General features: G+C 36.3%; 1 protein-coding gene across 1 annotated transcript in view; it reads left to right on the forward strand.

Moving 5' to 3' along the window:
* The window catches only part of TFAP2D (transcription factor AP-2 delta), a 57,577-nt gene that overhangs the window by 25,248 nt on the left and 7,100 nt on the right, over positions 1–25,229 (forward strand). Inside the window, exons 6-7 of the mRNA XM_007095510.1 lie at positions 6,762–6,903; positions 13,124–13,237. Coding sequence (XP_007095572.1) covers positions 6,762–6,903; positions 13,124–13,237 — 256 coding nt within the window. The remainder of the gene's footprint in view (positions 1–6,761; positions 6,904–13,123; positions 13,238–25,229) is intronic.

Consider the following 25,229-nt stretch of genomic DNA (forward strand, 5'->3'; position numbering starts at 1 on the left):
GATGGTAGTTATTCCTATCAATGTCTACATCCTACAGAATACCAATGGCAGTTTTCATATTGCCTGTGTTTTAATTTACAACAAATATTTGAGTTTAGAATAAAGTCTCTCTGAGAACAGAGTCAGAGAGTAAATTTACTTTAGAAGTAATATAATTTTAAATAGATAATTTCTTCAAATAGTAAAAAATTTAAAAGCTACAGAAGACTATAGAGTAAAATATCTCCTTTTCACTTTATTCCCTAGCTGTTCAGTTCCCCTCCTGGAAGAAAGCAATTGTTTTGTTAAACAAATGGTTTCTCTGTTTCATTCCAGGGATATATGTATGTATGCATGGGCTTTTTAATTTTTGAAAGAAATTATGGTATTCTCTACACACTATTCTGCATGTTGGGGTTTTTTCCCCATGCCTTATAATAGTGTTTTTTTTTTTTCAGTGCTTACAAGTGCTTCCATTCTTTTAACACTCATGGTATTCCCTTATTTGAGTGTTTCATAATTTATTTAACCAGTTCCCTGCTAAATATTATATAGATGTTTTCAATCTTCAGCTATTATAAATAGTGCTACAATGAATAACCTCACATTTACATAAATAATTTTGCAGATGTGCAAGTACATCCACTCATAAATTGCTAGGGATGTTGCAAAGTCTAAAGATATTAGCATTTGTGATTTGAGCATATTATTGGAAGATTGTTTTCCAAGGTGGTCATACAGTTATAATCCCATCAGCAAAGGGGATAAGGAGCATATGACAGTACTTCCCTGAACTTGAGCCCAAACAGAGTGTTGTCAACTTTGGATCTTTGCTAATTTTATTGGTTAAACAAACAAACAAACAAACAAACAAACAAAAAGGCTACCTCGGTTATGAAGGAGGTTGGGTTGAGTTGAGTATTCCTAGAAGAATTTAATGAACTTTGCTGTCTGTTCATTTACTTTGTCCTTATGGGGTAATTTTAAATTGTTTTCTTATTGATTGGTAAGTACTCATTATAAAACAGAAAACTGGCTGTATATCTCTGATCTGAGTTGCAAAGCCTCCCCACCACTAGCTTTGGTTTGTCTGTTTGCTGTTATAAGATTTCTGTTGGTTTGCTTATTTGTTTAGGTCTATGCCATACAGACTTTTTGATATTAATATAATCATATGTCTCATATATTTTATATCATGGTTTTTAGTTTTAATTGTAATATTTTAAAAGATGTTTTATCCCAAGACTATAAAAGAATTCTCCCATGTTCAATTACTTTGCGGTCCTGTTTTTTTATGTTTAAATCGTTGATCCATCTGGACCTTATTTTGTTGTTAGATGCATGGTATAGATCCAATTTTATTTGTTTTTTTTCCAGATGGCCACCCAGTTGTCCCAACACCTTTTATTGAAAATCCATCTTTTCCCTACCAGTATGAAAAGCAGGCTTCATCTTATACTAAATCTCTCTATACAAATAGACTTTTTTTTAAGTAGACTGATGACTTTGTTTCCCTAGCAATGTTGTCTGTCTCTACGTCTGCCACCACATTTCCTTTTTTATGTTTTGGGTTTTTAAAAATTTATTTCTATTTTTATTTTAAGTAGGCTCCATGCCCAAGTAGGACTTGAACTCACCACCCGGAGATCAAGAGTTGCATCTCTAATGACCTAGCCAGCTCTACCAACTAATCCACCCCTCTGTTTTTGTGTTTAGAGTTTATACTGTTATCAGCCAAATAAGGCAGAACTCTTTATGCAAGAGCCCAGATAGAGGTCTTTACAATTTAAAATGTATTTATTTAGTGCAATTTATTGCCTTCCTTTCGTATAAGCCACAGAATTCTTGAATTTTCTGAAGATGTATCATTCATCCCTACATAATACTTTCCCTTCACCTTAAGACAGTAGTTCTTAATGTTGACTTGATATTTATTACTTTAGGAGCTTTAAAACATTCACATACCTAGAGGTTAATTGATATGGGGTGACACCCATACATTAAAAACAAAAATAGGGGCACCTGGGTGGCTCAGTAGGTTAAGTGTCTAACTTCAGCTCAGGTCATGATCTTGTGATTCGTGATTCCAGGCCCACACAGGGCTCTCTACTGTCAGCATGGAGCCTGTTGTGGATCTTCTGTCTCCCTCTCTCTGCCTCTCCACTTCTCTCTCTCTCTCTCTCTCTCTCTCTCTCTCTCTCTCTCTCCTTCTCTCAAAAAGTAAATAAACATTTAAAAAAATAAACAAAAAAACAAAAACAAAAAAACCCAGGTTATGGGAGCAGCAAGTGTTGCAAAGTGTAAGTAGACTTATTTTATAAAATGGCTCTGCTGATATAATGATATACTCTATTTTTATGGATTTCCTATACAGTTTATTCTTTCTAGAAATTCTCTTTTGCTCTAGTTTTTCATTATTTCCTTTAAAGGAGTGCCTCACAAAACTATTGTTATAATTAACCAATAAGATATTTGAAAGATTTTTCATTTAACAAATGTTTACTGAGTACTTATTATGAATCAGGTGCTGTGCTAAGTGTAAGGTGTGGAATAGGTAACAAAATTATCACTTTAAAAAACAAAGTGTTGGTGTTTAAACAAAATTATCATTAAGCCAGGGAACTACCACATTATAAGACCTTTATTCATATCGTAGATTATATGATATGTAGTGTACGTATCATATCATATATAGAGTACATTCATTTCAGAATACTTTGGGAACCCTATAATATATTAACTTTGTCCTTCAGCTCTAGGGTTTACTATAGCTTGATATTATGAGACAATTTATTTAATAGAATATCTTTTTTAAATTTTTAAATTTTTAAAAAATATTTTAACGTTTATTTATTTTTGAGAGACAGAACGAGACAAAGCACGAGCAGGGACCAGCAGAGGGGGAGACACAGAATTCGAAGCAGGCTCCAGGCCCTGAGCTGTCAGCACAGAGTGTGACTCAGGGCTTGAACTCACCAACCGTGAGATCAAGACCTGAGTGGAAGTTGGACGCTTAATCGACTGAGCCACCCAGTCACCCCTATTTAGTAGAATATCTTATTCAGGTTTGAAAATATTCTCAATTTTGCTTTTTTTTCTTTTAAGAATTTATTTTTAAGTAATCACAACCCCCAGTGTGGGGCTTGAATTTACAATCTCGAGACCAAGAGTTGTGTGCTCTACCAACTGAGCCAACCAGGTGCCCCTCAAATTTGCTTTCTAATCGGTACTTCTTGGAATAATCCCAAAGATAGATTTGAATGTGCTAGTTTTCCATATATATAAATAAAATTGCAATCATAGCTATGTGACTGGAATTTAACACGTATGAATTGTTGCTTTTATTTAATAACATTAGGTATTGCAATACTAAGTTAGACAAATTGTTTTTAAGGCAATATTGTTACAGTGACAGTTGACCAGAATTATCTAGTGATAACAATGTAGAAGTATCTTTTAGTGCAAATTAGTGTACTAGATGTTGATTTTTAATTGTCTAAAGTACATTTTCCCCAAAAAACAATAATTCTAAAGGAAGGAAAAATCCTTACTGACTTATAAAAGTTAAAAATCAGGTGTATTTATTTCTCTTTAAAAATACATTTAGAGCTTCTTTTTGTAAAATAATGTGGGAGCCCAGAAACTCAGTAAAACAAGTGATCCAGAAAGCATTTTCCCATTAACTTGCCACTTCTAGGCTACATCAGTGATGGACACTGAAATTTTTCTTAATATTTTCCCCTAGTTGTTCACTTTTTGCTTTCAACTGTGAAAAATGAATGTCCTGAAACCGGAAGCAAATTCCTTTTTTATGCTCTTCTCAGGTTCTGAAATTTGACCTGTGTTGGCTTTTTGAGAGTTACTCAGTATGAGTCACCCACTGCTGATGCTGTTTTTGAAAAGCTGAATACTTTTAGTGGTTTCTACTCTTTTGGAAGGGGGGTAAGCACTACTTGGCTTATAGACCGTAAAGCCTTGTACTTAAAATACTCCTGCACAAGCAATAACCCTAATCCCCCAACATCCGCCCTACTTCTAAAATATTCTTGAAATGACATGACATAAAATGGTCACACATGCCAAAGTTGGGGTGTTGCTTTGGTGGTTGTATAAAAACGAATGGGGGGAAGGGGATACTGGTTTGTCAAGAGGCACAATGCATTGAAATTTTTAAAAAGGCTTAAACCTGTTTTGCAAACAAAGAATTAGGGCGTCCTCCCTCATCTTACAAAGATAGGAGGTGACACAGCAGTATTTGCCAGATGGAAACAGAAGGAAACACATTCCCGGCCCTTCCTGGATCAGTGTTCCACCACAGATTACTGTACCTGCTTGCTGTTCACGTGGGCATTTTGTCCCTCCACAGAGACGGAGAAGCTCATTGATCTCTATCTTCACGGATCAGTCAGATCCCCGAGAGCCTTATTCACATGCTTTTTTGATCCTAAAATTTCTATTTTTCTCAAACTTGTTGACTCTAAAATACCTCCCGTACAGGATTTAACTATAGATTTGTTCTCCTTACTGAGTATCATGTGTATGTTAATTCATGGATTCTTTCATTCATTCTTGGGCCCTCACACACAAAGCTTTTGTGGCATGATACACACATTTTAACTACTTATCAGAGTGTCTTCACTTGCCATTTCTTTTGATGTAGCATCGCTATACATCCAGTAACAATGTTACATTGCAAGGGAGGGAAAGCAGTAAACAGAACTAAGGCAAGGAGGGATCTGGCTGTCAGTGTAAATGTAAATAGCAGCTGTTCCATTCAAACTGTTTTTAAAACTACCACACGGTGAGAGCTTTGCATATAATGGGCCAGAATCAGGTTTTAGCATAAAATTGAGGCGACATGCTGCCACCCTCCTGTTTGTGCTGTTTCACTTCTCCCACTACTGCACTGGCGGGGAGGGGGGGGCACAAATATATATTGTATATAACATTCTGTGAGAATGGTATCTAAATATCTCTTCCTGTGATAATATTGCAATATACAGACTTATCAGGATACATAACTCAACATGCTGTGTGTACAAAGATGATACTGAATGGGTCATTGTGTTCCAGGCTAGATGCTTATAAGTCTTAAGTTCACATGAGTGTATCCTTTGTCACGTGCTGTTGCCACTGTTTCATCAGGCTTTTAGACTTTATACGTGAAATTTGAAAGGTCTTGAATTATCTCCCTTCTATCATTTTTCTAGCAAAAGTGACCATCCTATATGACATTACTAGATCCTTAAAAAAAACAAAAAAAAAAACAAAAAAAAAAAACAACAAAAAAAAACTTGGTGCCATTGTTCTGCCAAATATGCACACGTTTTCTTTCCTAATCAGTTAGCGTCATAAGCCACTGGTAACCAGCACTTTAAAAATATTGCTTTTACATTGCAACTTTATCTAAAACTGTCACCCTTCACCAACTAGCACTATTCAGACTAATCAGTAAAGAGACCCTTTCCATTTAGTTATGTCATCTTCCTATTTAGAATGTTTCCTACTGAGTGAATATAAAAATCTTAACTAAAAACCTGCTACTGCTTTGAAACAGTGTGTGAGTGGCGGGGGGGGGGGGGGGATGGAAGTCATGATCAGTAATTCACAAAATGTGATCTAATTCCCTATAATTACCACCTTCTCCTTTGAACTTCTGTAAAACATTTTATCTGTAACACTCATTTGGTACTTGCAGTACAGAAGCTTGTGTTATATATAATACCAATGTAAAGGCAGTAAACATGAGCAGATTATAGTGTTTATATAGGTTGCAATATAAATTATAAAGTACTATTAAGGTGTTTTTGCTACTATTATTGGGACAATTGCCATCCTCCTAGGAACAGGGATGGCTCTTTAAATCCCTCATTACTCCTACATAGCACTGCACCTTAAACAAAATATGTGCTCAGTATACGCGCAATGAAAGCTCACTTTTTTTTTTTTTTTTTTTAGTTTATTGCTCAGGTAAAATTTGGCTTGAGCTTTGAAAGTACTATTGTTTTCGAGGTTGAAATACATTGCCAAACCTTACTTTGCTGATAAGCCATTTTTACCTCATTTCTCAAAAATTTACTCAGGTTAAGATTTTTGTGAAAGAACAAAATTTCTTTATGATTTTATTATACTTAAAAGGATTGTATTTTTAACAATGTACTTAAGAAGCATTGTGCATACACTAAAAGGTACTGAAGCCTGCCGGAAAGCCCAATAATGTTGTTAGTATAATCACACAATATAGTGTCTTTGGCAACATCATGGTAGGAAGTTGATAAAATCCATTTATCTCCCCTTTCCAACGTGTTTCAGGTTCTTTGAAAAGTTACGTGGACCTTTTGCCAATATTTTGATAGATCTCATGGGAAAGATATCTGAATATGTCGGATATACTAAGAATAGATGGGAGGGTGAACAACAACAGAATTGCAAGCCCACGGAGCTTTTTCCTTAGGGCATTGACGTGTAGGATCTGAGAAGCCAGTCTGGTCTAATGGCCAGAACCCCTAGGGGAGTCAAAACTCCCAGATTGTGGTTCTGGTTTTCCCCCTTACTTTTTCACATACACCTGCCTGGTAAGTAGCTTCTGTTTCTCAGTTTCTCTTCATCCTACCCCATTCCCACTCCACCCCCAAGAGTCCTTTCCCTAAGATTGTTTAGAATAAATAGAAACCGTGATCCATCAGACCACAACCAGGAATGAGGCTTGAGGAAAATATAAAGTGTTACTCTTACTGAGTTTAGACATTTGTGGAAAACTGACTTTTATTTTCTGCCAACAGGGGAAGCTTTGCACTTGGCTCGGGATTTTGGCTACACTTGTGAAACAGAGTTTCCAGCCAAAGCTGTAGGAGAACATCTTGCCAGACAACATATGGAACAGAAAGAACAGACAGCAAGAAAAAAGATGATCCTAGCGACCAAGTAAGCAGAATGGGAAGTCCCTATGTGCCTTATCTCCATTTTTTCATTTTCTTTGAATGAGTCTAGTAAGTATCAGCTCTTTACAACAGGGTGTCTCACACTTCAGTAGCTAGATGAGTTATACAAGGACATTCCCCACTCCTGGCCTTGTGTCCGTAGCAAGACTTACAAACTGCCCCTGTTTAGGAGCTATCATTGACACTGATGAAAACATCTCCAGAATACGCAGGAATTCCTAGGAGAAAAGTAGGTTTAGGAAATGTAGATTCCAGGCAAGTATGTCATTAGCTGCTATGTAATTTAGCCCAAACCACTCACTGTGCCTTAGTACACAAGAGGGGAAGATCTCAAAACACTATGAATGTTTGGAGAATGTGACAAAAGAGGACCAAAATGTGTGAGAGGTAAAAGGGAGATCTGTGGGACCAAGGATCACCATCAGTACTCTCATCTTTTCTTGGGTGTAATTAGGTAAATAATGCCTGTACTGCTCTACCCACAATAATGATACTGTTGAAAAGGAAAGTATAATGTATGAGAAAGCTTCTGAAAATTGTAAGAAGCCCAACAAAAATGTGAATTAAAATAGTGACAGAGATGATGAAGGAAAAGGGAAGCTTATGCATAAGATGACTTCAAATTCCCTCAAACTTGAAAAATGTTCCTTGATAAGGAATGGAAGAATGCCATTTATTGTGTGAAAGCCCAGCAGAACAGAACAGTAAATTGAAATTTTTAGAGAATAATCTTTGAGGCATTAGCAAATTTTTGCTCTTTTCTTTACTAAATTAAGTTCTGGTACATAATAGATGATTAATAATTTTATCTAATTTCCTAACTCTATGATCAGATTTTAGAACTAATAGTCCCAGGTGGGTTAAATTATTTCTAAATTAGTCTCTTATTTGGGGAAAACTTATATATATATTTTTAGTATTTATTTTGAGAGAGAAAGTGCATGTACTTGTGTGCATGTGGGGGAGGGGCAGAGAGGGAAAGAGGGAGAAAGAGAATCCCAAGCAGGCTCGCCACTGTCAGTGCAAAGCCCAGTGCAGGGCTTGATCTCAGAACTGTCAGATCATGACCTGAGCCAAAATCAAGAGTCCAACGATCAACAGACTAAGCCACCCAGGTGCCCCTTGGGGAAAACTTCTGAAGAGATAGTATAAGGTAGACAGTGTTAAAGACATTGCTTCTTAGAAACTGATGAAACATGACTTCCCATCACATTGGCTAAAATTTAAATGGGCTCAAAATGCATAAAACCAAAACTAAATATTTCTTCTTCTACCAACTTCTAATGTCACACAGTTATTATTATTATTATTATTATTATTATTATTATTATTTTACAAGTTTAAGGGTTTAAATGGGACACCTGCCACCCAACAGGCTAGCCCAAGATACTTGAGTCTCTTGTTAGGGATTTGTGCTGCTTGTGGCTGGCACTGTTTGGGTTTAGGATATATTTGTTTAGGACAGTAACTTAGATGATTCATCTCGCCCCAAAGAGAAGGAAAACAAAAGGTGCTGGCAAAGGAGAAAAAAGGTAAAACAAGGAAATGAAGGGGAAAGGAATAGCAGAGAAAGAAAATTATAAGGCAGTTATAAAATGTGGACTTAAGATTTTGGGAAAACCTTGTTCTGTGCAAGCTCCTAAAAACTTCTTGGTAGAACGAGCTGGATCTGGATTATTTTGTGTGGTGTATCTCCTGGGGGATATTTACTTCTGTTTTGCTTCTACTCTTGCCCTCTTCCAAGGGAAGACCCAAAGGGGTCTTCATCAGTAAGATTTCAGTTTCTCCAGAAGGAACTGAAAGTACATGTAGTCAGTTTGAATCCTTGATATAGTCTTGGGAGAAATATAAAGACACGTTACAGATCAAGAGAATACGATGCTAGGGGCGTCTGGGTGGCTCAGTCAGTTGAGCGTCCAACTTCAGCTCAGGTCATGATCTCACAGCTCGTGAGTTTGAGTCCCGCGTCAGGCTCTGTGCTGACAGCTCAGAGCCTGGAGCCTACTTCAGATTCTGTGTCTCCCTCTCTCTCTGCCCCTCCCCCGCTCATGCTCTGTCTCTCTCTCTCTCTCTCTCTATCAAAAATAAATAAACATTCAAAAAAAATTTTTTTGAAAGAGAATACAATGCTAGGATTTACGTAGTATCCTCCAGGTGTTCCCAAAGCATAATATCATTCGGGCTGGCAGGATTATACTGATTTTGCCAATATGTGCACTCATGTGACACCTCTGAATGACAGTTATCCCCAAATACAAATTATCTAAGAAAAAACACCTTTATATTTTCTACCTCAAAATTAGTTGCTTGAGGTTTCATCATGCATATTCTTTTTTTTTTTTCTAATGTTTATTTATTTTAGAGGGGGGTGGGGCAGAGACAGACAGGGACAGAGGATCTGAAGTGGGCTCTGTGCTGACAGCAGAGAGCCCAATGCGGGGCTCGAACTCACAAACCGTGAGATCTTGACCTGAGCCCAAGTCAGACGTTTAACTGGCTGAGCCACCCAAGCTCCCCTCATCATGCATGTTCTAAGACCTTAACTCCCTAATCTAGAGAAATCCTTCTTTTTGTCCTCCTTCCCCCAGGAATGCTTCCACAGCTGCCCACCCTTGCCACCTGCAGCAATGCCACCATTAACGTTTGAAATAGAGGTTCTTATTTTCTTGAGAATTCCCATAACTCTGTTTAAATGTTCGTGCATTCAAACTGATGTGGAGATTTCATTTTCACAGAAGTCCAGTGTTAGAAGCACTTTCGGGGATTAGGAGAAATACTTTCATATTTGTCTAAGTAATGCTGAGATGTCTATTTTAGAGTAGTGAATTCTTTTTTGATGATATTGTGGTTTCATACAATATTGCAAGGACATGTACTTTCCTTTGATCCTTCTGCCCATAGCTGGACATTTGCAAACCATTAAATATCAAGAATTGAGTTCACTGATTCCAAATAACTTATTTTATGTAAGTGTAAAGAGGCCATAAGCATCTAGAAATTAGGAGATAGCCTGTATAATTTTTTTTTGTCTTTTTGGTTGTTTATATCCATCCCATCTTCCTATTAGACAATGTGAAATGAGAATTAAAGAATCAGAGACAATGCAGTCATACAAGCACACACAATACAAGCAGTCATCAATAGAAGTAGACGAGTTAAGGGGTGTGTAGGAATAACATGCCTTTCCTGCAATGTATAGATACATCTAACGTGTGTTCTGAGCAGTTTCTTGTTTTCCAAAGGTAACTCATTGGATATTTTCAATTAAAATGCTCGACATTGAAATGGTCAACTACGTGGGTATTCATTACATCCTAGTTAGCTCACCTTTGTTCGTAAGACCATGACAATTGCATCAAAAATTCATATGAAATTCAAAATCTTCGGATGAGAGATCCAATAGCTGATCTGCATTGTTGGATTGGCTCACATGTTTCTTTTTTACCTCTGTGAATAAACAAATTCAGTTCTATTTAATTATGTTGCCAACTGTACAATTATATGAAGGGCCCATTGACTAAGGGGCTAGCCTCCTAATTCCTCTTAATTTCTTATGTTTTGTTGATTAGCCAAATATTTTGGTGTAATTAGACAATTATATATAGGAGGGATAGAAACTGAATTAGACATTTTTTTAATTCAAACATGTACAGACAAAACATTTGATATATGGAAAAACACATTTAAACTTCTTCACTGAATTTATAACTAAATATGCTTAACATTTGATCTGCATTAGGGTAAAGCAGAATTGTTAACAAGTTTTAATTGTTACCGTTACAATAATCGTCAAAAGGAGAAACACAGAACTTGAAATTCAGACATCAGCTTAAAAATTATGTCCTTAAGGACAATGACGTAAGTGATAAAGTTAGAATTTATGATTCACCAAAGATCGTGTTACATAATTCATAATGTGACATTTTGTTTTGAGAAGTATTTCTTATTGTAGCTTTATAAATAAAATTTTAAATAAGGATGAAACTAGTCATAAAAATAATAGCCCCATAACTGTCATAATGAGATGATGATCATAATTGCCTAAGGGGAGTCTACAAAATTGTCATCTGTTTTTAAGTCGAGAGGCTGTCCTAAGTCAGTGAGTTAAGCAGCAGAATCAAATACCAGAGGTTGAGAATTCTGGAACTTCTCCAGATACAGCTTCCTGTGTGGTGTAGCTGAATTGCTCAGCATGAGTTAAATTTTTCCACCCTTTGCCTCTTCCTCATTTCTTCATCGACTTTTGGTTTATTGTAACTTGCTATAATGTTTATATGGTAAGGAAGTTTATTTACCAACTTATAAATTGATTTATTCAATTGTCCAAATAATTCCTAAATCCTAACTATAAGAACTAAAGCAATGTTTCAACTTTTATTTTAGTTTTAAATATATTTTAATCTGATATAAAATTAAATACTTGTCTTTAAACAACTCCAGTATTTTTTTTTTTTTGTAATAATGGATCACACTGATCATCTACCACATAGTAATTTCTATTGCCAGTCTGAGAAATGATAGCATGAGTCTGTATTTAAAATTTTAGTTAGAAATTTCCTAAAAATAAAGCTAACACAAAGCATAACAGATAATGATGCCCCACCAAATGACATTTTTTGATGCCACCGATCAACATAAAATAGTCTAATACTGCTATTCATCTATTAAAACATAAGCAATACAGTTGACAGTCAATCAGCTAAGTCTAACTCAGAACAGAAAAAGGGAGAAGTTCAGATCAAGTATCCTCAATGAAAGTTATACATGCAGTTGTTCAAAGCGTGCATTTAGATGCTACATCTCAGAGATTCAACTAAAACATTAGCTGGAGGATATAGAGAATCCTGTTTGATTTAGAGCAGGTAAGGGCTATCTATGTTTTTTTGTTTTTCGTCTCCTTATGGCCCCTTTTACTTTCAGCTGTGATCAGAATGAAAGAGGCAAATTCTATGAAATAACACAATATGAAAATAATGCTGGCAATAAACCTGAGGATTATTGTTCATAAAAAAAATCACAAATGATCTTCAGAAGAAATTTTAGGCACCTAATAATAAAACTCCACTGGTTTTAACTCGGTGATAATTATTTGTGCCACAAGACATTTTGTCACTTTTTGGTAGTTATTTGTTAATGACACAAATGCTTTGGAGAGGCATTAGTGGCTGGGTCCATGGAGGGACATTCACTTGGAATAATTGGACTCTTTTGTACTTGTCTTTGGCTACATTGATAATTATAGTCAGGGCCAGTGGTTAGATTTTATGACTACCCATTGTAAACCCAGAAGAAAAGGACTAATCGCTCTCTCATTATCTCTTGAATATGGAGTAGCATCACTTTAGATGTGTTCTTTTGAACAGTTCCTTGGCTGTCCTTTACTTCATTCTTCAGCTACTGTATTAATCTAGTGTTTTGTTGTTTGTTTAAAAAAGAACTGTTTTCTTCATATGTTTTGCTTCTTTAGAAATACAGCATTTCTATTATGTTTCACAAAAGCGTTACTGTTAGTCAACATACTCAGGAATGTGGTAATTAAAAGTGAAACCAGTGACCAGAAATCACGATTGTTTAATGTTAAGAAAAGTAGCAGGAAAATGCTATTAAGGGTACCTTTTGCAAGGAACCATCTTACATGGGACATAGCAATCATTTTTTTTTTTGAGGCTAGTGGGCTGAATTGTGGCAAATAAATATATACTTTAAATATTAAAATATAAATTCGGTTCACAGGAGTCTGAATTATAATGAAATGCTGGGAAACAGGATTTTCCAAAGTCTACTTGAATCATGGCTCTGAAAGAAGCCTATACAACTTGATTTAAACTTATTTATAAATGTGATATCCTTCCAAAAATCATATTTTAATTTTATAAAAAGCAATGATTAAGTGTGATCCTTTCATATAGATTTTTCCTTATGCTGAGGTTAATCTATGAATATTCACCTTAAAAATGAACACTGGTTTTGTCAGTGCTCATGGGCTGTGAGTCACGTCAAAAATTTTACAATCATCCTGTAGTGCTTGAAAACAAAGTTGCTATTGTGAACCTTACCTGTGTGTTATAGATGGAACTTTGGAGGTTGCTTTATGAAAGTTTACTCCTCTTTTAAATGAGAAAACAAGCCTTTGGTAAAATATCACGGGGTGAAATTAAAGCCCCATGTTGAGTTCAACTTCAATGTTGAATCTTTTATTCTAGACAAATTTGTAAAGAATTCCAAGACCTCTTGAGCCAAGATAGATCACCACTGGGATCCTCCAGACCCACTCCAATCCTAGACCTTGACATCCAGAGACACTTAACACATTTCAGGTAAGACTGGTTTTCCAATTTCCTCAGACTCTTTTTAAATTGTTAAACCATCCTTATTAACCCAGGCATTTTTATATTCATGTCACAGTTCCGTTTAGAGATATCACTTATATATTCATATAGTGACTGACTGAATCTTTTGAAATTGCAAACATCTAAGGTCAAATTATAAAAATAACTAATGCATGAAGCATTTTAGATCAGAAAATCTAGTGTCTGTGCGATCTTCAGGAAATTGTGACTTTGAAAGTGAACACTATTATTTCAAATAATGGTACTTTTGAGTGAGGATTCTGAAATCATTTAAATAGTACATTATCTTGGTGAGGCACATTGTTGAATGGGCAGATGATATGACACAAATTAATGGGATATCATACACTGATTTTACAGGCGTGTGTTAATTTCTGCCCAATTAGAAATTGCAAATGGTTCTTAAATTAGACCACACAAGTGTATTTTAAACCTTCTGGAATGTGTTACTGAAAGCATATTCAAATTTTATTTTCTGAGGTTCTTTGGAAGATAGTAGAATTTTTTTTTTCTAGATAATTTATGCCCTAGATGCAATGTGGAAAGGAATATATTAACTACTCAGGTAATTTCTGGTTTTAAGACTAAAATTCTAATGTCTTTCATGATATTTCTCATCAGTGTAAAAAATATGTTATCCTCTTTTAATAATTATCATTTAGTTTAAAAAACAATGCTAAGCAAAGACTATTACACATTAAATTTTAAAATGTTTTCAGTACCTCTCACTGATTATAATGCTGTTGAGGAAGATACTCCATTATATAAAATAATGGGTATTTATTTATTTATTTTTAAATTTTTTTTAATGTTTATTTATTATTGAGAGACAGAGAGACACAGAGCGTGAGCAGGGGAGGGGTAGAGAGAGGGGGAGACATAGAATCTGAATTAGGCTCCAGGCTCTGAGCTGTAAGCACAGAGCCCGACGCGGGGCTAGAACTCACAAACTGCAAGATCATGACCTGAGCCAAAGTCGGTCACTCAACCAACTGCGCCACCCAGGCGCCCCTAAAATAATGGGTATTTAAATGAGTTGGAATTTTATCTTCAACATCAGAGGCTTTTAAATAGAATATTTTATTTTGTATAATGCCACAAGGCTCCTCAAGATGTAATAGATACATCTTTGAAGAATAAACTTAGGGTTTACCTTCTAACAATGCACCAGATGTACCAAACATATATCTCACAGGACTTTTTTCCTACCACTTAGTTGGATTAGTGAAAGTGAGTGTAATAAAACTGGTAGAAATGGCAATGCCCAGAAGTTAAGAGAAAAAGGCTTTGGAGTAGAACCATCTTCAAATCTGGACCCTGATACATGTGAGCTGGGTTGTTTTGAGGTAACATGCATTCTTTCCAAGCCTTGATTTCCCTAGCTTTAAATGGAATAAGGACCCTGTATTATATGGTGGTAGTGAGCTAAAGTGAGATAATGATTATAGACACAGGCACCAGGCTTGGTAGAGCATGCAACGCTTGATTTTGGGGTCATGAGTTCAAGCCCCACGTTGGGCATAGAGCTTACTTTAAAAAAAAACAATAAAATAAAATAAGATAAAATAAGATAATGAATATAAAGTAAGCATTTAGTAAATAATGTACTGTTTACCACTGATCCAGACTTAAAAGGTATGGTTTGCTTCACTGTCATATCCATACAGATATATTTTTTTTCATTTTTTTTAAGTTTATTTATTTATTTTGAGAGAGAGAGTGAGAGAGGGGAAGGGGCAGAGAGAGGGGTGGGGGGAGAGAGAATCCCAAGCAGTCTCCACACTGTTGGTGTGGAGCCTGATGCAGGGCTTGAGCCAACAAACCCTGAGATGGTTACCTGAGCTGAAATCAAAAGTCGAACACTTAACCAACTGAGTCACCCAGGTGCCCCAATATTTTTCATATTTTTATTTGTATAAAATACAAATTTTATATACTTTATATATTTTATTTGTATAAAATACAAATATACTTTATTTGTATTTGTATAATTTTTATACAAGTTCAATTCAGAGCTTAATAAAAATTTTTATACAAATTCAATTCTCAATTTAAGGAGGTTTGTTAAGTTACCAATATACTATAAGGAAGAACATACTGTTAAAACTTGGAGAACTCGGATTTTATATGATAGCTACCAGGTTATTTCCAGTTACAGGTGCCACAGCCTTCATCAGACAGTGAGCTGTCCTTTTTCAGGCTCAAAACAAAATACAGCATCAATGTGTAAATTGAATATTAGTGACAGTGTGAAATAAATGGGCAAACCATTTGTTTGCTCAGCATAGGCACAATCTGCTAATTTGTTGATACTTTAGTTAGTTGCCAACTTAATGCCACAGAACTCCTTAGAGAAAACTTTCACTTCTAAACTTGAGCTGAATGTTTCCTATGTGGGCTTTACATGCTCTTGCTTATCTTTCCTCATGCAGAATATGGTAACAAGCTAGTCTGGTGTTGGCCAGAGAAGAGCAAAATATATTGAAAATGGCTCTCCCCATCCTCAGCAAAAAAGGCATTATATTTTGAATGCAAAACTCTTAAGATTATGTATGGCTGCAGATTCTCAATCACAACAATTTGAAACACACAACCATACCTTAAAACAATTTAATACCACATGGTATCATATATAAAATTTTGGTATTATTATTTATATATTGAGTATTTTGTTATCATAAAGTTGGGATTTCCTATTTATGTATTTATTGGGGGGGAGAGAGAGAGAGAGAGAGAGAGAGAGAGAGAGAATCTCAAGGAGGCTCTATGCTAATAGCGATCCATCTCACGAACGGTGAGGTCATGACCTAAGCCGAAATCAAGAGTCAGACACTTAGCCAGGTGAGCCACCCAGGTGCTCCTGTGATTTCCTATTTATTATGCCTTTCTAATATTTGTTAGATTTTTCATTTACTTTGCTTTACTACATTCCAGATTACTTATTTTAATGACATCTTCTGATTTCATAATGGAAGGTAGAAGGATGATAGAAATCACTTAACTAAAATTCGCTTTATAGCAAACTTCCTAAATTGTATATTTTTTATTGTGGTAAAATGCATATAATTATAGGGGTACCTGGGTGGCTTAGTCAGTTAAGCGTCTGGCTTCAGCTCAGGTCGTGATGTCCCAGTTTGTGAGTTCAAGCTCTGCATCAGGCTCTGCGCTGACAGCTCAGAGCCTGGAGCCTGCTTTAGACTCTGTCTCCCTCTCTCTCTCTGACCCTCTCCCACTCATGCTTTCTCTCTCTCTCTCAAAAATAAATAAACAGTAAAAAATATTTTTAAAAAAGCACTTAATGTAAAATTTACCATCTTAACCATTTCTAAATGTATGGTTTAGCAATGTTAAATATATGCACATTGTTGTGCAACAAATCTCCAGGATGTTTTCATTTTGCAAATCTGAAACTCTATAACCATTAAACAACTCCCCATTTCCCTCTCCCACTAGTCCCTGGCAACTACCATTCTACTTTCTGTCTCTGTGATTTTGGTCATTCTAGATGCCTCATATAAGTGGAATCATACAGTATGTCTGTTTGTGACTAGCTTATTTCACTTAGTATAATGTTCTCAAGGTTCATCTGTGTTGTACCGTGTGTTAAATATCCTTCCTTTTGAGGCTGAATAATACTCCATTGTATGTATATGCCACACTTTGCTTATCTATTCATTCATTAATGGATACTTGGGTTGCTTCTACCTCTTGCCTGTTGTGAATTATACTGCTATGAATATGGGTATGCCACTGTCCCTTTGAGATCTTGCTTTCAATTCTTTGGGATATAAACCCAGAAGTAGAATTACTATATGATATAGTAATTTTTAATTTTTTTTTTATTTTTTGAGAAACTGCCATAGACTTATAATATATGAGAGAGACTTTATCATACAGGATTAAGCAGGGCACGGGTAATGACCTGGGGTAATTAGGAAATGCTTTCATCTTTCAATCCACAGTACTTAGCACACAGAGTATGTCCAATAAATATGTTAATTCTTTCTCACAGTGAGTGCACCATTTTACATTCTCACCAACAGTGTACAAGGGTTCTAATTCCCCGACATCCATGCCAATACTTATTATTTACTATTTTTGTTTTTGTTTTTGATAGCGGCTATCCTCATGGGTATGAGGTGATATCTCATTTTGGTTTTGACTTGTATTTTTCCAGTGATGAATGATGTGAAGCATCTTTGCATAAGCTTGTTGACCATTTATGTGTCATTTTTGGAGACATGCCTATTCAAGTTTTTTTTGCCCATTTTTCTGGTTATTTGCTTTTGTGTTGTTGAGTTGTAGAAGTTCTTTATATATTCTGAATGTTAGCACCTTTTAGACATATAATTTGCAAATATTTTCTTTCATTCTGTAGGTTGTCTTTTTTTATTGTGCTGATTATGTCCTTCAATACACAGAAATTTTTGTGTTGTTCAACTTGCCTGTTTTTACTTTTGTTGCATGTGCTTTTGTTGTCATATCCAGGAAATCCTTGCCAAATCCGAAGTCATGAAGCTTCCCCCATATGTTTTCTTCTAAGAGTTTTATAGTTGTAGGTCTTAAGTTTAGTTAGGTGTTTGATCCATTTTGAGTTAATTTTTACACATGGTATAACATAAGTGGCCATTTTTTTGCATGTCTTAAACTATGTCCTTTTAAATAAAAGATACGTGGTTGACATTTCCAATTAAAACCCAAGTTGAAGTCTCCCAATGTAGAGCAAATTTAAATGTATGTATTTTTTTATTATGCATTTATTAAAAGAAACCTCAGTAGAATAGCTTAATAGGACAGTAAAGGTCAGCTTGCTGCCTAACCTTGAAAAAGACTTCATGCTTTTTAAGTAAGCCCTTAAATCTTTCTTGGAGCTTTTTAAAAATCTCAAGGACACAAACACATTTTAAAAGATCTAATTTAATAGGTCAAGTTTAGCCTTGAACTTGGGCATCTGGGTTGTTTGCAAAGCTCTGAAGTTGTTTCTGATAGTTAGACATCTTTAAGAAACAGAGCCCTAGGATGTTTCTAGACTATTAACTTTTTTTTTTAACTTTGAAAGAGAAACAATTCTAATTCATTTTTAAAATGACACTGAGAATTGTATAAAGCTCTATCTTGTATACTAACGTGTTAAAAGGATTCTACATTTATTATTCTTCTAATAATCTGGGTAAAAATATGTCCGCATAGAATGTGTCTCCTTCATAATTTCCAACTGACAGCAGTAACTTTAATTTTGATAGTAGTATAAGCTCAAGAGAAAAATGAATTAGAAAGGAAGCATAACACAACTTTGAAAACAGTCCATTGGTAGTCTGATTTTCTACTATTTTTGCTGAGTTCTGGGTGGAAAAGAAGTAAGGATACAGCATGGTTGAATAGACATAGAGAATGCTGTAATTAGTAACATCAACTTGTGCTATTTTACTTGGTCAAAATACTGTTCCCAATGCAGACCACTTGAATTACACCTTGCAGAGTGGCTGATTTGGTACCTTGAGAACTGTGGCTTACTTTCAGCACATTGAATGTGTCCAGGTAAAACTAGGGAATGATCTGACCTTATAAAGCACAGATAACTACTTCCAGTTTTCTGTGGTAGTTGACATATTAGTGTGATCTGGGTAACTGTATAGCAGTGACCCTTCTCCAAATTCATACCCTGGAAAGCTGCTTGTTTCCATCAAAATGACAGGAGGCAGATTTATTCATTATTTATAGTTTACTGAATACCATCAAAAGTGTGGAGAAGACAGCAGACACCATAATACCTACTGGAAGGGGGACGAGAATTGATTGAAATCTGCAGAAGACCCTGCAAATACAATTCCCAGAAAGAGTGGTGGCAATTAGACCAAGGTGGCATTGGGCCTCTGGACAGAACACACTCAGCTCAGACAGAAACCCAGATGCCTAATTTTCTGAAATGTTAGGAATTCCCCTCTTTGCAATCTTAGGAAATCTTAACAACTTTTCCCTTCTTTGTCTCTTACATTCTCATAATTGCCTTGAATCTAAGGTCCAGTAAAAGTGTGTCTAACAACGTAAATAAGGGGAGGAAGTTAGACTATCTTTAAAGCTCAGTTCTGAAAGAGAAGCCTATTAGAAAAATGAGGAAATTTTCTTTCCCACCTTGCCTGAAATTTTATTGTTTCTTGTATTTTACTGCGGTAATGGCCAGTGGTACAAAGATTGGAACTAAAGGATTGTCCCATTCCTTGGGAACTTGTAATGTGGAGGAAAATTACTTACAAAGACTTGCAATATATGAGAAATTTTGTAATGAAGGATTAAGCACAGTAGAGGTAATTACCTGGGGTGATTAGGAAAGGCTTTCATCTATCTATCCATAGTATTTAGCACATAGTATGTACCCAATAAATATGTTAATCAATGTAGATTATGATAATATCTCTATTAGGTCTTGGATGTATTCTCCACTGGCTTATTCCCAGGGCCATGGTGTTTTAATTGAACCATGGGCTGGGGAAGTGAAATGATCAATGTGCTTAATTCTTCTGTTTGAGTCAAAAAGTGTATTGACATCACACCTTCTCAGAAATAGACCTTTCTACTACTCCCATAGTTCCTGGAAATAAGAAATGTATAGGCAGTCCCAGATAACTGTATTTTGCTTGTGATTACATTTTCTTCATTGATTCTCAATGTTGGAAGGCCCCTTACATTTCCCACTCTCCCTCAACATTTGGACCTTCTCTTCAACATCCTTGTCAGGTTGTCACCCATTCCGGGCTTAAAAACTTTCAATGATAGACTGCTCTTTTAATTCCTAGACATCCCTTCTATCTCCACCAACTCTATTTGAAATGCCTTCCTTCCATGGAGGCAACGTCTGTCTCCCTAACATCCCACTCCTTGGGGGCCTTCCAGAGTCAGTTTAGTTCTGTTTCCCTCCCAATTTCTAAAGACAGCTCTGGTGTCTGAGTTTTCTCTTTCTGGGCTGTTCATCCCCCTTTGCTTTAGTATTCCACATATGACATGAATTCCAGTCAGCTCGACTACCTTCTCCGCAACACCCTCAAGAGAGGATGTGTGTCTCTACTTAAACATGACATGTTTGGTTTTCTCCAGAAACCGAAACTCCCAAAGTGTGTATGTTTTGTTTCTTGTTTTTATTTTTCTCATTTTGTAGGCAGGGGGGGATGGAAAAGTGTTAGGGAAGGTAATCAGCATTGGATGATTTTATTAATCTTGTGAAAGCATTCTTGCATGTCACAAGAGAAATGAAGGCATTTCAATTAAATGTCTAATTTCAAAAGAGAAAACGCCATGAAATTATACAACTAGGATTGGCATTTAAGAAGTTAAATTATTAAGCCTTCTTCAGGATGTTCTGCCAGTTCAAGGGGTCTTTCAAGACCATTTTATTTAAGAGTATTCAAAATAATGAAGGATGCATGGGTGGCTCAATCAGTTAAGCCCCTGCCTTCAGCTCCGGTCATGATCTTACGGTTCATGGGTTCAAGCCCCACTTTGGGCTCTGTGCTGATTTAGTATTCAGCCTGGAGCCTGCTTCAGATTCTGTGTCTCCCTCTCTCTCTGTCCTTCCCCTGCTTGCACTCACTCTCTCTCTCTCTCAAAAATGAATAAACATTTTAAAAAACTAAAAAAAATTAAGAATATTCAAAATAATGGGCCCGAATTGTGAAGAATAAAAGTCCTATATTTCCCAAACTTAAGCTCCTTTATGTAAGGTTGAAATTAAACTTTAAAACTTTAGCTTAAACTTCAAGAAACTGAGTACAATTCCCATGTGCAAAGAAAGCAACACATAACTGTAGGTGGTCACCTTTTATTCACTAGTTAAATAAGGACAGTTTCTATTTACATAAGAGTAAAAATAGTCTCCTTTGAAGTAAAAAATTTCCTAGTAAAAATGTAGAGTAAAAATAAAATGTAGAGTAAAAAGTAAACAATTTCACTTCCTTAGCAAACAGGTGGAACCATGATGAACTTCTTGTAGGAACCTACATTAAATTACTTAGATTAACTTAACATTGGGCAAGAAATTTAAGAGTTAAATCAGTTGCCAATATTTATCATACTTCACAAGCTGCATGGCACCAAAGCAAATGCCGCAGGAGATACACATATAAAAGCATCCCTTGAAGGTCACTTGATGGCAATTTAATGGATTTTTAGGGTCAGCACATAGGAAACTAGTAATTCAAACAATAGAAACCAGAAGAAATTGTTTCCTTTTTATTTCAAAAATTTTTTTTAATGTTTATTTATTCTTGAGAGAGTGACAAAGCATGAGCAGGGGAGGGGGACACAGAATCTGAAGCAGGCTCCAGGCTCTCAGCTGTCAGCACAGAGCCCAATGCGAGGCTCGAACCCACAAACTGCAAGATCATGACGGGAGCTGAAGTCCAACACTCAACCAACTGAGCCACCCAGGCACCCCCTGAGGCAACTGCAAGTCGCAAACATGGCCCTGTAAAAACAACACATGTGAATTATTGCCTCAGGAGTGCATAGTTGGTAAAGAAGTTGGATACATTTTTATTTCAATAATTTCTATCTTTGTTGAGCTCTGGATTTGGGGAGGGTCTGGGGAGACAACACAGGATTGTGGGAAGCACTCAGGATGGGTTTCAGGGACCTAACTCTGTCTCGTCTTGTTTCCAGCTGATAGTATGGTTTTAGAAGTGACATTTTACCAGTCTGGCCTCTGCATGTTCATCTATAAATTAATACGTTTAAGTTGGATGATCCCTAAGGTTCATTCTACACCAATGATCTTTTACCCTATTCTCCATTTCCTGCTCCCTGTTAAATCATTATTCTATTCTGTGTTACCATATGATCTCATTTTTTTCTCTTTATGTTTCAGAAAATTGTTCATTTTAAAAAGTTGACAATTGAATAAAATTCATCTAAGAAAGCACAGAGCCCTAAGCTTAGCATTTCCATTCCCTTATTCTAAATAGAAAATATAAATTGCCTGGTAGGGAGAAATATAAGGAGATGGTTAATTTATTCCTAAAAACTCTATTCTTATATGCAAAAATAGGGTGCAGATGTCAAAAATATCTTCACCTTCAAAGAGTTGACTAGAATGTGACTGACTTGGGTCTTTCCTAATGCACATGCAATGATCATATCCTTAGCCTCCTTTGCTAATGAGCTGGATTGAAGTAAAATGGAATCACAAGGACTCAATCCCCTTTGGGACCTGAGTAAGTGGCTGAGAAGAGCAGGAAGAATGAGACCTTATGATGGTAGATGGGCAACACATCACCCAGTCTGGCAGAGATTCAGGGATGTCATAAATACACTTCTCCAAAGTGAGTTTTGTAGAACATTAGCCTCATGAGATGCTCCTTGAAAGTGTCTCATGGTCAAGTGTTTTATGGTTCAGGAAACCCTGCCTATTATACTCTCCTTGAAGTATGCCAGTTACACATTAGCATATCAAAAGCTCCCAGAACCCTTTATGAATGGAAGAAATGCTTAGCCCCATGTTTCCAAAACGCGATCACAGGAACTCTTTTTTTCTCAGAATAACTATTCACATCCCATGAAACTCAGGTTCTACAGAAGTTCTTGGGGGAAATGCTAAGTTCTTCATTCTCTTTTTCTGGGAAGGATAGCAGACATGGTAGTTAGGTGTTACTTCTTGGCACTAGGGGCACATACCCAACTCCCTGGTTGCATTTAAATTGAATAGGTACCATTTAAAAAATACTAATGTTTTGGACCTATACCAAAGTAATTAAATCAGGATCTTTGGAGTCAGACCCGCACTTTGGTATCTTTTAAGAAGCTCCCTGGGTGGACTTTGGTAGCTGTATCTGGGGATACCACCAGCTGAAGGAAGCACAGAACACTTGTGAGTGCTGGTAAGGCCTTGCTAATGAGTACATCTCAGTAACTTGTCACCACCAGAGAACTATATACCTTAATTATGCTCCTTAATTAAATTCCATTTTAAAAGCACTTAGGACCATGGGACAATATAATCTATGTAGAAAATAAGCTCGATCAGACAGTTTCTCTCTTCCTCTATATCTGCAGCCAGTTAGGCTACAAAGGATAGATGCCATCAAGTTTTGGGAGGATAAGCCCCAGCTACTTTCCTCTGGGTGAGGTCTCTGTCCATGGCCTATATTCAGGGTTTGTGCTACCTCAGAGAGATGAAGCGCCTTACCCTCACAGCCCTGAAAAGAAGTAAGGTTTTGCAGAAAAGCCCCACAATCCTTTGCTGGTGTTCTCCAGGGGCTGGTTCCCAGCCATCTGCCTCACGACTGTTCTCAGGAGTAGAAGAAGGCATTTTGCTGACTGTCACCTAAAACTGTAGTGGGGAGTACGGACTAAGCCTCAGGCTACATTTGGACCTAAACCTGCAGTAGCTGAATAATCCGGGAGGGAAAGAGGAGGCTTGTCTTCCCTTTAAACCTTGCTGCCTGCAGCCTCTAGAGGCCAAAAAACAAAAACTGAGGTTGGTGACAGTGGCATTTGTATGCAATTTGGGAAATCAAAGATCTATGATAGCAAACACCTATTGGAACGATGCAACATAACAAAATAATGAGAATAATAATCCAGACTGTTTCAACCTTTACAAAGAGAAGTTTGCTTGTCAAACATTTTCCAGGTAGAAAGCTGGAATTTGACAAAATGAAATTAGCTTTTACTCTAATTACCTGAATGATGATGGGGGTGATTTTCTCTTGATTCTCTGTCTTCCAGTGTGTAGCATAACAGTATCTATTATATCCATCTTTTTGTGTCCCACAAGAAAGCTAAAAAAAATCCATCCATGGTTGTCAGACACACCTGAGTGACCTAGTCTTCAGTGGCAAATACTAATGAGGCTTCCATTTCCTTTTCAATGCATTTTATTTGTTTTTTTTGTTTTTTACTTTTTTTTCTACTAAGTAGGCTCCACACTCAATGTGGGGCTTGAACTCAAGACCTAGACATCAAGGGTAGCATGCCAGGCCCCCCAACCTTTCAATATATTTTAATTCAGTATTTGCTTATTTTTTAGAAAGAATGTGCTGAATCCTAGGTCCAACTGTTGCCAAGATAGGAAGAATTCGGGGGAAGATTCCATAGGAGTTTGCTTTAGGCTATGTTTTTATAAATTGCTGTTTTGTTTAAATTAGTTTAGACAAATCAATTAAAGTAATGATAGTGTATTTCTGAAGGGCAGCTAGAACAATATGGGAAAAGTTTTGTAACATTTCTCTGGCCTACAACAAACCTAGTGGAATATAAACCATATTTACTTAGATTAAGAAAAGTAAAATAGCTCTTGTTCCTCAGGTAGTTATCTATTGAGAATCCTATGTTAATTTATATTCCAAGTAAGCATTGAAGCTTTGGAGACTTTCAAGATAAACATATAAGGCCTTAGCCAGAAGCAAAAAATGCACTTACCCAGAGATCATAAGGTGTGAAGAGAAGTTTGTGAAATTTCTATTATATGCAAATTTCCTGATAGGTTCTCATCAATAATGTCAGGTAGTTTATAAGTATAAACACTGAGTTAAAGATAGACTGTTCTTAACATCTTATTAGCAAAATCACACAGGGAAAAAGAAGAAAGGATTCTAATTTATTCTCTTTCAAATAGCAATCTCTTCTTTCCCATCTGTTATTTCTTTTTAATTTTTTAAAAATGTTTATTCATTTTTGAGAGAGAGAGAGATAGGGAGAGACACAGCATGAACAGGGGAGGGGCAGAGGGGAAGGCACAGAAAGCAAAGCAGGCTCCAGGCTCTGAGCTGTCAGCACAGAGTCCCATGTGGGGCTCGAACTCATGTACCATGAGATCATGACCTGAGCCAAAGTCGGACCCTTAACGGAGTGAGCCACCCAGGGACCCCATCCCATCTGTTATTATTACCTCTTGCATTTCTGTCTCAATTTCTTCATTTTTAACCCTACTAATAGAGAACAGAGTTTGAACTGCTGCAGTACATTTTCC

This window comes from Panthera tigris, chromosome B2, assembly GCF_018350195.1.
Source record: "Panthera tigris isolate Pti1 chromosome B2, P.tigris_Pti1_mat1.1, whole genome shotgun sequence".
In the NCBI taxonomy this organism is placed as follows: Eukaryota; Metazoa; Chordata; class Mammalia; order Carnivora; family Felidae; genus Panthera; species Panthera tigris.